At 38.7% G+C, this 13,430-nt stretch overlaps 1 protein-coding gene across 4 annotated transcripts; it reads left to right on the top strand.

Moving 5' to 3' along the window:
- Nucleotides 1-8,261: 8,261 nt before the first annotated feature.
- LOC147625578 (uncharacterized) lies at nucleotides 8,262-11,363 on the top strand. Of its 4 annotated transcripts, none has more exons than XM_086817091.1 (3): nucleotides 8,262-8,665; nucleotides 9,153-9,257; nucleotides 9,374-11,363. In XM_086817091.1, exon 3 carries the CDS (start codon nucleotides 9,406-9,408, stop codon nucleotides 10,852-10,854), a length of 1,449 nt encoding a protein of 482 aa, XP_086673217.1. In that variant the 5' UTR covers nucleotides 8,262-8,665; nucleotides 9,153-9,257; nucleotides 9,374-9,405; the 3' UTR covers nucleotides 10,855-11,363. The 4 variants fall into 4 exon arrangements, with proteins under 4 accessions (XP_086673217.1, XP_086673218.1, XP_086673219.1 ...); XM_086817092.1 differs by having other exon boundaries at nucleotides 8,265-8,665; nucleotides 9,371-11,363; XM_086817093.1 differs by having other exon boundaries at nucleotides 8,271-8,665; nucleotides 8,994-9,257.
- The last annotated feature ends 2,067 nt before the right edge of the window (nucleotides 11,364-13,430 follow it).

Raw genomic sequence — 13,430 nt, 5'->3', positions numbered from 1 at the left:
GATGGTGGCATCGTTTGGAGAGGTTTATAATTTGAAGGAAAATTCTAGGCGATGGGTTGTACCATTCACTACCCAGGATTAAGCCCACCATGGCCCCCCCATCCAGAGATGTACTTGGAAGTTGTCGATGGTGAGGCTTTGGTGCAAATGTTCTCCAGTGCATGAGTATGGATATGTACTCATGGAGGAGCTGCTACATTAATTTAGCCAAAATAATAGTAAGCAATAAGCTTAACAAATATATAGTGGCTATTATGTGATATGGCTTAATCCATGTGATGAGGCTTAAATTGTGAAAGTACAGGTTCTTAAGTCGTGAGATGGAACTCCTTGAATTGTAATTTCGTGAGATGGAATTCCATGAATTTGCAGATTTTGACCCTCTTTTTTTTGGGTCTTCTAGGTCATGACTTGTAAGAACCTGCTTCTTGTGCGCTCATTTCTCACTACCAGAGGGGTGACAAGAGCATTGTTATTATGTTCTTGATGTGCTCCTAAGTCTCCGTATTTGATCTTGAATTTGTTACGTGAGTCCAAGAGTTTTATCCGAAGGATAAAATCTCTAATGGATTCATTTGGTTGACGCTCAATTGAATAGAGTTCTGTTTACTGCACTCCATCGATCACCTTGTCTGGAAAAGCCATGTATAAAGGCTGATTTCAAGGTTTTTGAAGTTGGTCTTTATCGCCGGCATCAATGCGATGAACCATCGACTAGCTTTTCCCTCTAAGCATAAGTTCAACGCATGTACCTTAGTGGGGCAATTGGGATTTCCAAAGGCTTCACATCTCTGCTCAAACATTTGAATGAATTGAACAGGGCCTGTTGTTCCGCAAATTTGTCCATAATTTTAGAAATTTGTACGGATGTATTTCTATATGAATCATTGAGGCTGTATATGAGTGCTCTTGTTGGAAGAGACTCAGTGAGTCCTTGGGCCACCCCCCTTCCTAGACTAGTCAGTATGTCCAAGGTGTGGGCATCTAGGAAAGAGTTAGTACTTTTAGGATTTGCGAGAATGTTAGGCAAGGGACCAAAGCTCGATGGAATCGAAGTGACAAGGGGTGTAAAACCCGATGACACGCTTGTTATAGGCATGGCCAACGGCATGGGGAGGTGAATTGGTGGCATAGATCTCAATGGCTCGAAGATATCAGACATTGGGTTGAGTCCTTGTGTGATCCCTCTATTGCCTAAATGCTCCTTTAATGAACAATCACAGTTTTTTTTTTGCTTTTTATACTTTCCCATAGCCTACAGCATTAAGAGGCTTGGTTTACTCTTCGTTGGATCAAACGGGTGTCTGTTTGCCCTAATTAGCTTAGGTGCTATACGCATGTGCGACAGATATTTTCATAAAAAGCATATGCCCTAACTTCCAGATGGAAGAGGAGGTCCTACAAGACGAAAATTTTTTTTGAGAAATTTTTCCCTGTTTCACAACACGTTTTTGAGAGTGATCCAAAAGGAATTTTCAAAAACTTTGTATGAGGGAGTTGTAGTATTTTTGGAGTACTACAACTTTGTTTCCCTGAGTCGTCCATGATTTTGTCGTTTAGACCCTCAATAAGTAGCCCGAATATGGCTCGTCGTCGTTTTTGTGCTGTTTTTTTTTTATTTTTCGTGGTTTTTTGGCTGTTTTTTACGAGCCTCCGAACAGGGGTGTTTTCCTGAGTCTTTTTTTTCACACGTGAAATTGGTGTTTCACATCGGACTTCACAAAAATTTAATTTTTGTTTTTTTTCACGCCGAATTTCCGTTCACGTCATTTTTCTGTTCATGTGGGATTTCTGTTCACGTCGTTTTTTCGTTCACGTCATTTTTTCGTTCACATCGTATTTCCATTCACGTCGTTTTTCCGTTCACCTCGGATTTCCATTCATGTCGAATTCCCATTCACGTCATTTTTCTGTTCACGTCATTTTTCCGTTCACGCCAGATTTCTGTTTATGTCGTTTTTCCGTTCACGTCATTTTTTCGTTCACGTCGTTTTTTTTAGTCTAGTGGAAAATACAAATTTTCCTTTTTGGGGGGAATATTTTTTGAATTTAAAATGAAAGGGATATGGATATTTTTCCCAAAAAGGTAAGCGGAATTAAAAAAGTCAACCTTACCTTACACTCTTTATAAATGACCCCCAAAATGGACAAATTGACAACTCATGAGCATCTTCTCATTGAATTCTCATTAGCCTTAATGAGTTATGTAAAAAAGTGATTAAAGATTAATCCAAGATTAATCTTTTCACTAATCTTTCCCTCTTTTATACTAATCAAGGACTCTAATCAACTACTAATCCCTAATTAATTCACACAATTGAACACACCAATGGATAGAGCAAGAAAAGACTAATCTTTGTGCATCAACAATTGTGTAAATTAATCCAAATTAGGAGATTAATTAGACTCTTAATTATAGTCTCCTCTTTAAGGTAAAATTAAGCAAAGAGAGTCAAATTTCTCCAATTGATCAAAAGATTGATGTGATTAGGTGTTTTGATGCATCTAGGTGTTTTGATGCATCTAGATGCTCTCAAAACACTCAAAAATCTTAATTTCGATTACTCATATGATCAATTTAGACCCCAATTAACACATTTTCTAAATTTTTAGCCTCTTGAACAAGATTAATCACCCTTAATGACAAAAACCAGTCCATTAAGAGATATTAGTCAAATTCAAGGGTTTTTTTATGGTTTTAAGATTTTTTTTGAAAGATTAAGCTACTCCTAATGCTTGCTAACACTCTAATCCAAACAATTTCAACAAAAAACACACAATTAAACTAGAATCAATGATCTTAGATCTATGTTTGAACTAAAGAGAGCTAACATTCACTAAAAATTGCATTGTTTGATGCAATGGATGCAAACTAAGCCTAATACAAACTATGTGCAAGCCCTAAGAACATGAAAAACCACCAAAACAACAACAAAAATAACAAATTAATCTAAAAATTAAACAAAAAGCATTCTTTTCAAAAACAAAAAAGAGAGCTATTCTACACCAAATCTCACACAAATCACTATCAAATCCACATCTTTTTCATGGGAAACCACTAATCAAGATAATGGGCACTGAGTTATGTGTAGATTAGAGGCAAAATGATGGAAAAAGCCAAGGGATGGCTCCCTGGCAGCGCCAAAAATGTTATGGCTCACCCTAACTCTCCTTGAAACACATCCAAAAAGAGATTACCTGGTGAACCGCAACTGTCGTGAGGATCTTTCCAATGGCTAAGCTCATAACCCTTGAGGTCTCCAAGCTCCATAACTCTTTGAGAAGAAATCCCCCCGCATCTCGCAAGCGTTGTCACACCGCCGCATTGCACTACCGGTCCTCCTCTCACCTCACTTCACTCACACACACTCACTAGCATGCATTAGGGAGAGAGATTAGCAAGAGGATTAGCAAGAGCAAGACTCAATTGCACAATGGGAGAGTATGTTGTATTATGAGAGAAATTCACTTATATACATGGCCATAAGTGTTCACACTCACTTAAACTGTGGCCGGCCGGGCACTTTAAGCTCATAAGAGGACTAATGCCATTACAATGACTGCTCTCATAATATATCCATGAAGTACATCACTTAGGACTTCATCCTATCTTGCTATCATACGCTCTTGAAGCAGAAATTGCCATAAATACTCCGTCACACCATTACGGGCGCCCGTCCAAGTTGTAGCTTTGGACACTATTGCTTCATATCTTGAATGTATGACCCTTTGGTGTATCTACTATGACTCCTTGATGTAAGATAATGGCGGTTGCTCTTGTTAATACTAGAACTGGATTAACAATGGTGTCATGGTTTCCCATCCTCATGTAGTATATGCACACCAGATTCCTCCTTATCTCAATCTTAGGTGGGGGAATTTTATGCTCGTGTGGTATGCATGGCACACCAGACCAAACTCACATCTGGGGTATAAATGGGGTTGGCCTATGTCATCTTTTCTTACCCTCACCTTGTATTTCGCATTTATTTGTTGCATGAATGCGGTCGCTAAGTCTTCTATGGTGGTGGTTGGTGCCCAGCTGGTGCAAGTTGTGGTTCTTTCTCTTTGATGCCGACCTTTGAAGGTATTGTGCCAAAGAATTCTTTAGAAGGGGTTCCTTTAGGGAGATTTCTTAAAGAAGTTCCCATGAAGTTATCATCAAAGTCTATGGCACTTTTACAACATGGCTCTTATGCTTTTCTAAGTACAAGGTGTTATGCAAGGTTGAATTAAGGATTCCTTCTAGTAATCTCCCACACTTAACTGTTCATTAGAGAATTTGTCATTGTTTGAGCATCAAGAGTGTAGGTAGCTAACTTTGTTAATGTAGTCTCCTCTGATTGATTCTTTCTGTTGCTATTTTTGACATGGTAAAGTTGATCAATTGGGTTCTATTGAATTCCTTGGTGGGAGTACCCAATTGTGAAAGAAGTCTTCAAGGAGTTGAAGTTAGCCTTGTCTTCTAGTTTTAGTGGTTGAAACCATTAACCCGCCTTACCTTCCAAGCTAAGGCTAAAGACATGTACCCATACAAGGTCATCAAGCCGAATGCATATGGCACACATATGATCAAATACTTCCAGGTGTCCAATGGGATCTCCAACCCCCATTAAACTTGGACATTAATTTCATGATTTTCATGGATTTAATAGTAGTTTAGTGTCTAGGATTCAATCCTATTGCCTACAGATAGTGGTGGTGTTGATACCAACAATCACTATCCCCTTTAGACATTCAATTCTATTCTTGGCCTTCTATTCCCTAAACTCTTCAATTAGCTCCAAACTCATTCCAATGCACCAAACACATGAATTCTAATTGCCACTTCACACCCAAATGAAAGACACCCATCTCTTGACACTTTAACATGTTGCTACTCATGTTCCAATGGAAGCGAAGGCATGTAACACATTGCCACATTACAATGTCTCCATTCCCTTATAAGTAATATGGATGTAAAAATATAGCATTATGATTTTAAAACATTGCCACATTATGGAGACATTACCACATTACAATGTCTCCATTCCCTTATAAGCAATATGGATGTAAAAATATAGCATTATGATTTTAAAACACTAGTGTGCTAATTAATAGTAGTTTCTTCTTAGACATATTTTATTTTACATGTTTTTAAATGCACTATGTAGTTGCGTTATTAGACATGAACCATGTATAAGAAGTAGATTTACAACTTTTGATTCTAGGCATCCATGCAATTTCAAATCACAACCCCCAATAACCTTATTAAAAATTTAATTCCAATATCTCTTGGCCTTTGCCTCCCTAAACTTTTCCAATTTAGCTCCAAAAACTCATTGTACTGCACCAAACATATATGATTTGAATGCTATTTGCCACTTCACCCAAATAACACTTCAACATGTTGCTGCTTATGTACCCATGGCAAAGGCCAATGGCAAGGACGTAAAGGCATGTTATGCATCCCCACACGTAATGTCTCCATTATCTATTAGTAGTATAGATGCAAAAATATGATTTCAAAGCACTAATGTGTAGTAGTTTCTTGCTAGATATAGTTTATTTGGAATGATTTAAATGGACCATGGATAGTTGCGCATGACTTTAAACCATATAAGGGAAATATGTGAGTTAGACTTATACCTAGAATGTCAAATTTTAGATTACTCTCAAAGTAAAATACATGCATCAACACATGAGAAAAGATTCATTTGTACCATAGAAATCCCAAAAGCTTGATCTTAGTTAAGCTAAATAAGTCACAATTTCAAACAAAATCATAGTGACACTAACTTTTGATGGTTTAATTGATTAGATGTTGAAAAGAAACATTAAAAATGTACATTTTTCTAGAATTAAAACTTTTAACTTTATGATCCAATGCTCAAAATGAATAAAGAAACCTTGCATATGCTTATATATTTAATCTACAAATACAACATATAAATATGACCAATAGCCCAAACATGTTGTGAATTGTATGATCTTCATGCCTTCAAGAGTAAGATTCTAAAAAACAATAAGTGCCCTTCTCTTTTATGGATGGTTCCGTGGTACAATTGATGACCTTTATATTCAAAAGATTTGCTTTTCCATGTTCACATTGCACATGGACTAAGATGGAAATGTGAGTAGTATAAGACACCCTAAGAATTCCTCTTTTTACGAATACACAAAATCATATGTATACTTAATTACTAGAGAGAGAGAACCATTGGAATACAAATGATCACATGGATACTTAATTACTAGAGAGAACCATTGGAACTAGTGTATATCCTATCTTTGTGACGATGAGTTTGAAGATTATATTTATTAAGGGAGTGTAAAATTCTACATTTTAGTCTTCAAGGGAAATTAAGTTTATTTTATCTCATGTTTATCAAATGTGAAGTGATAATTTAGGTAAAGGTGTGCAATTCAATTGCACCAGTTCAATTGCTTCTACTTTTTAATTCTCTTACAACACATTATCTTTCTCTTACTATCTTTGGATTATATCCTTGTTGTGTAATAAAGTTTCTAAGGGCCTTCTTAACTTTATCGCCTTGTGGAACAACGATTTTGGTGGAATAATTTGTTTAGTTGGTGAGGTATTATAAATCATGTATGAAATATTACTATTGTTGTTGTTCTTATTTGAGAGAGAGAGAGAGAGAGAGAGAGAGAGAGAGAGAGAGAGAGAGAGAGAGAGAGAGAGAGAGAGAGAGAGAGAGAGAGAGAGTTGATATGTTTATATTGAGTGTTGATTCCAAATTTTGAACTAAAATAAATATATGGTAATTAATTTTATTTTCAGAGTGTTGAGAATTATATTTCTTGCATAGTTTAGTGATATGCTTCAATGTTGGCTTCAATTTTTTCTTAATCTATTGATTTGGGCTCAAAGTTTTGAAAGACTTGACAAGAGTAGAATTGTCTTAGGTACTATGTTTCATTGTGCCATCTCTTGCACAATTCCAAAAGTAGTAGTAGTAGAGAGTCTTCCTTTAATTTTAGTTTTCTTGCAATTTCCTCATCAAATTCACCCATTGATTCTAGGATACAAGGAGGGCAACATTGTGTACTTCATTTTTGTGTTTGTTCGAGGAGGCTCCCTAGTCTCATGATATATGAAGATAAGTATAACAACTAGACTAAATGTCAAATGTAAGTTTTGGGGGTTTTACCTGACAACAAGCACTAATGTGCTCAAATTATTAGAGGAGGATCAAATTAAACATATGCTTCTAAGGTAAGCCTCTTGTTTTGTGTTTTAGTCTGATGGTGTTTGGACAAATAGGTCACGAGTCTAGCTATGGATTAGTTTAAAATCTAGATTTTGATGTTTGAATAGGTAAGTGGTTATCATAGTGAAGAAATTTTGATTGTACATTCTAGTCTCATGAGGTAATTCTAGTCTCATGATATTTGAAACAACAAGTCCTTTTGTAGATATAAAAAATTTATAAAATCTATGTTTTTGATTTTTGCAAGGATGGGAATTTTCCTAGCATGCATGAATCACTTGATTTAGAACATTAATATGTATCTTGCTTTGTGTGAATCACTTGATTCCATGTACAGGGCTCATGGTTTTTGAAACCATGGGCCTTAAAGAGCTCCTTGTGTTGCCTTGAATAGAGCATATTGAATTGAGTGGAGGTACTTGATGCATATGACTTCATGATGCGTATTATAGTCATTTGTTGGGTTTACTATGGTTTGACACAAGAAAAAGGCTCAAGGTTTGTAGAAGCACGTTCAAGTAAACCTCATTAAGTAACGAATAGACTTATACAATGGGACACATAAACGCACTCAAACTAAGTGGTTGAGCATGTAAATGCATACTCAACACGTCATCCCCACCCATCTCTGTGGTTTCCCCCCCCCGCCACCCCCGCCACCCCGGGCTCTCCCTCCATCCCTCCTCTGCCCTCTCTCTCTCTCTCTCTCTCTCTCTCATGCATACACATTGTGCTTGTAGATGCACTGTGTGATCCCTACATCATGCGTGTGTCCATGCATGAACTCTATTGGTTGGCACACATTGTTTTTTGCATTCACATAAATGCCTACACCCTCTCATTTGCACTTAGGTATGTACATTGACTACATAATTACCCTATACATACTTGCTCATACTTGATGGAACTAGTTCGCCATGTCACCACAAGGTTAGGCGTAGGATCCAATGTTTGATGGAGAATGGAAATGGGGAGAAAGTAGGACATGCATTGGGGGACCCAAAAAAAAAACTTAGATTTTCAAAGGGTGAATACTTTGCATTTCCCATCATGACCTGCATTTTCTTGTATGGAAAGTGTAAGGAGAGCTCTGCAAAGTTGTAGCTATGGAGGACACCACTTCTCCCAAAGGCCCTTGATTTCCTCAATCAAGTGTATGAAAATTAGTCATGGTGTACGTTTGGGTCCTTGGAAACTAACCTTTTTTGGCCTTTGGGTCCTTGAAAACTAGCCATTTGGGTCCTATCGAAAATAGCCTTCGTTGCATTTGGGTCCTTGGAAAATAGCCATTTCTGCATTTTGTTAGCTCTCTGAGCTCAACTTTTTTGGGGCTAATTGGGCATTTTTTTTTTTGGCCTTGATTCTTGCCCGATCCATGGACTTTCTACAGAAGTCAAGCGCTTTCCCGCACTGAGATCAGGAACGATCGCCCCAGAAACCGTGACAAGCAGGTGGGCACCTCTCATTTCTCACCTAGTTGAGTTTCTTTACTTTTTCCTGCTTTGAATTGTTTTTCCACCACAGAATCTACTCAAATGAGAATTCTCGACTTCGTTCTCCATTTAAATTTTGAGATTTATTTTTTCCTATCATTTGCAAGTAAAGAAACTTCTGAATTGCTCGGAAAATAAGATTTCCATGCATTTTTCTTGTGAAATATCTGTTTGCTAACAAAGTGACAAAACTATGCTGTCACAGAGGGCCTCATTTACAATTATTATTTTTTTCTAGTTTTTAAAGTTGTAAGAAATTTGGGTTCTAAAAATATACATTATTCAGATTTATTACCTCCAAAGGAAACCTGTGATTTATGATGCTGCAAGTTTTTGTTGATGTTCTAAGAAAAAGGTGTTGTACTGATCTCCTTTTTTTTTTGTTTTGAAATAATTTGTTTTTTATTTTTATTTTCTCTGCTAACATGTATTTTTGCACATGAAGCGCACACCCCTGGAAGAGATCTATTGCCACTGTATGAAGTAAACAAGTGAAGACACAGAGGAGATTTGTTCAAGCGTTTATGACATCAGCCCTTTTAACTCACAGGTAACTTTTGGGTTCATTTAAGTTCACCATGCGCCATACGCCATGTACCATGTGCTTTGCTGGACATGGAATTGATTGTTGTGTTTATGAACGTGATTGTTTATATGTTTCAGCAGATCCTGTCTGCCCAACATTGCATTTTTCTACAATGGAAGGAAGCATAATGGGAGGGCCTATACTTTCGGCAGCTGGGGCAGGGGTGCTCGAGTTGGATCCCTCGCTCCATCATGCAGCAGCGCTCCATCATCACCAGCAAAGCCTGTCACACCATTTGCAAGGGTTGGCGCCTCTTTCGACCACTCAGCATCTCAATCTGAGTCAAGATGGAGACCAGTCCTTAGGATTCGAACCCAAGGGCACCCCCAAAGCAGGCCTCATCTGCAGCAAAGGAAAGTCTGCAGGCACCAGTGATGAAGATGAGCCGAGCTTTACTGAAGATGGTGATTGCATGCTTGGTGGAAAGGGCAAAAAAGGCTCGCCGTGGCAGCGTATGAAGTGGACAGATTCAATGGTCAAGCTTCTTATCAATGTGGTTCTTCTTGTTGGTGAGGACGGCACTGGTGACAGTGCCGCAGATGGGAGCAACAAAAGGAAGTCAGGATTGTTGCAGAAAAAGGGGAAATGGAAGTCGGTTTCTCGTGTGATGAATGAAAGAGGGTGCTATGTCTCCCCACAGCAGTGTGAAGATAAATTCAATGATCTCAACAAGAGGTATAAGCGGCTGAATGACATTCTAGGCAAGGGAATAGCTTGCTGTGTAGTGGAGAACCCGAGCCTTCTGGACACCATGGAGAACTTATCTTCAAAATCTAAAGATGATGTTAAGAAAATCTTGAGCTCAAAGCACCTATTCTACAAGGAAATGTGCTCGTATCACAATGGGTGCAAGTCGCTGGTGTCAGCAGACTTCGAGTTCCAGCCGTCTATACAGGCGGGGGCTATGGGAAAAATCCGAGATGGCATGGAGATCGGGAGGCCGTTCAGAGGTGAAGATGACATGGATGAAGATGATGATGATGATGATGCAGAAGACGACGATGAGGAAGATGACTATGAGGATCATGATGAGGAGAATGGCGCACATGTAGAGGTGGGTGGCGCTTGCAGCTTACCGTCTCCTTTTGGCAAGCGGAGAAAGTTGATATCATATCATCCGGATGGGCTTTTGGGTTCCCTTTCTGATTACACAAAGACCATTGGCATAGAACCGGTGATGAGTAATGACCAACTGTCCATCGTGCCGACTGACGGCACCAAGCCCACAGCGGAGCAACAACACTTAATTCGAACCCGTGCCTTGCAGCTGGAGGAGCATAAGGTTAGCATACTAGCCCAGGCTCTCGAGCTTGAGAAACAACGATTAAAGTGGCAGAGGTTTACTAGCAGAAAGTACCGGGAGCTAGAGCGGCTGCGTCTGGACAACAAGAAGATGAAGCTCGAGAACGAGCAGATGTCTCTCCAACTGAAGCAAAAGGAGCTCGAAGTGGAGTGCAAGAGATCAGAGACGTCAATGACCTCAATTGATCTGATCCTAGAGAGATTGCAAACAAAGGAGCAGATGGAATCAGGGGGTCGAGGGAAAGCCTCTTTGGGATGATATTTCAGCAAGCATGCAAGCCTCCTTGGGATCAGCAAGCATATACCAGAAGATTGTACTGTTAAAACACCCTTCTGATACATCCTACTCTCATGTCAATTCTCTAATGAAGTTGGCTTTTGTTAAGGTCCATGCCATTTGTGTCAGAGGTTTCTGGCTGCATGTTGAAAGATAGCAAGAGAGATGTTTATCTTTGAATATCTCATTTGTAGGAGGGATCAAAAATTTGACCCCTTTGCAGGGGTTGTTGTTATAGCCATGGATAGTCGTTGGTGTTGGGCTTTTTGCGCACATGCAGCTACACAACATATCTCATGGATAGACCTTAAAGAAATTCTATACAAATACGGCAGAGCTCTCATGTAGAAGAAACTAAGGCTTTGTTTTAAGTCTCTCAAAGGTTTTGTAGGAACACTACTTGGTGCTGTATTTGACTTAAGCCTGGACAGCATTGTAAAGCTCAAACTTGTGTAAATTTTACATATTACAGGGAGTTACATAGTCTAAAATGTTTTTAATAATAAAAATTTAGGGAGGTAGCACTTCTTATTAATGGGCCCTCAAAAATGTATGTGCTAATGTGGTTATGTGCAGAAGGCACATATGTAATGGGAGGCCTGTCAAGAATAGGTGAAACTGCTTTGAAAGCAGTCCCCCTTAGGTGAAAGGCGACTTTGGCAGGAGTGGGTGGGAGCACCAAAAGTGAGAGTGAACCATTTTCACCAACATCAAGGGCATTGGGAGCTTCCTTAACGCTTTCAGAGTTGAAAGGGACAGCCCGACCATCGATGTGTGAGGCCTGTCATTCTGCAGAGAAGTGAAATAGTCAATCAACACTGCATCATGGTCAAGCTGGAACTGTATGATCAGCTTACGAATCAGCAGGTGTGCAGGGTCAAACGTGGCGGTCACCCATGGAAGGCGTTGACCTACTGACCTTAACAGTTTGGAAGCAACTTTTGCTTGTTGGTGATGAAATCTCTGACTTGAGCCAGGACAGCATGATGGTGTGGTCACCAATTTTCTTGTTTAATGGATTGCTGCAAGCATACACTATGGTTGCATGTCAAGCCATTTCTCTAGCTTGTGCCTCTTGATCTGGCAAGCATCATAAACAAATAGTACCTTATTTTCTGCTCTATACCTAGGTAACGTCTAACCCTTAGAAATGACACATGAAGGAAGGTGGCGGTTCGGGCTCATTGTTGCAATGCACTATACATGAGAGGGTTAATGTGGCAATGGGGGAGTATAGGGGCCTTCTATTGACCCTTGGAGTAGAAAATGGTTTGTGTTAATGCCTAATTTTCTCACCACCACCAATCTCATTTGAGATGACCAAGTGCCCTTCATATATGACCAGGTAATCTCTAACCCGAATTGGATGGTGTTCAAACTAGTCCAAATAGCCTAGAGGCTGTTTGGTGCTATTCCATACCATCTAAATTTCATCCACCGTCGATTGTTTTCATCATATTTCGATTGAATATGGTGATATTGGGTTCTAGAATGCTTAGATGTGGCCTTTGATCATATGGGGACCTTAGAACAAGAGCTGCAAGGGCTTTTGAGCATTTTCAATGAGCACTAACAAAACCTGTGCACACACCCACACACACATTAATACTAATGTTTACAAAGTTTTACTTAATGTTTGCTTTTATTATTGACAAGTGTAAAGCATGCTCATCACATGTCAAGTTCTTAGAAAACCCAAAAGCTAAAGGACATTCCATCTTGGAAATTTGTTAAAGAATGTATTATCTCAATTCCTTTTAGCTATCCTCTTGAATTTAGCACTTTTTAAAGTCAAGGACCAAGGAAGAATGATTAGAGAGCTACAAAGATCTACAAATACAAAGAAAAGAAAATTGTTTCAGCAAATTGTAAGCAAATTTGACACGAACATAAAATTGTGATGTGGCAATCATGAATTCTCTTGAATAATAACCTCAAACATATAACCTAGGTTCTATTCACTAATAATATGAAATTGTCAGATTCAAATAATGCAGGTGTGTGTTATCTTTAATATGCCATGTATCACATATCATGTGTTACTTCTAAATTGCATGTCATGTATCCAAAAATATTGGATTTTTTATGTTGTCATGTAACTTATGATTTGTATTGCTTTGTATATTTATTCTCTCTCTCTCTCTCTCTCTCTCTCTCTCTCTCTCTCTTACAAATAGACACACACACCCACACACACAAAATCATTGTTAGAACTTTATTCTTTTGCTTCACATCCACCAAAATATGATGATGCACTTTCCATTTTTTATTTTTTAATCTGTTTCCAAAAAAGAGATCCTTATATTAGTTGAAAAAAACCTACCTAGGCAGAGTACAAATAATGCTAGTAGTAAAAGACAACATAGATGGTCACTTCTTCCATGGCTGGCCACTCTCAAAGGAAGGCTACATTGCTAATACAAAGATAGAACGCCACACTAGAAAATCCATCTCCGAGATGGGCTCAGGATTTCCATATGGTAGTTATCCTTTGAACCAATCACGGATCAAACTATGAGAGATGGATGCCTTGGTCTCTTCCATGATGACCCTTGGCA

Source organism: Cibotium barometz, chromosome 23 (genome assembly GCF_041138505.1).
Source record: "Cibotium barometz isolate CiBa-2024 chromosome 23, ASM4113850v1, whole genome shotgun sequence".
NCBI lineage: Eukaryota > Viridiplantae > Streptophyta > Polypodiopsida > Cyatheales > Cibotiaceae > Cibotium > Cibotium barometz.
The sequence above is the reverse complement of the archived record's forward strand: the minus strand, read 5'-3'. Positions and strand labels throughout refer to the sequence as shown.

What these genes read in the sequence shown, in the direction of transcription:
- LOC147625578 (XM_086817091.1), top strand. Translation starts at nt 9,406, where the DNA reads ATGGAAGGAAGCATAATGGGAGGGCCTATACTTTCGGCAGCTGGGGCA.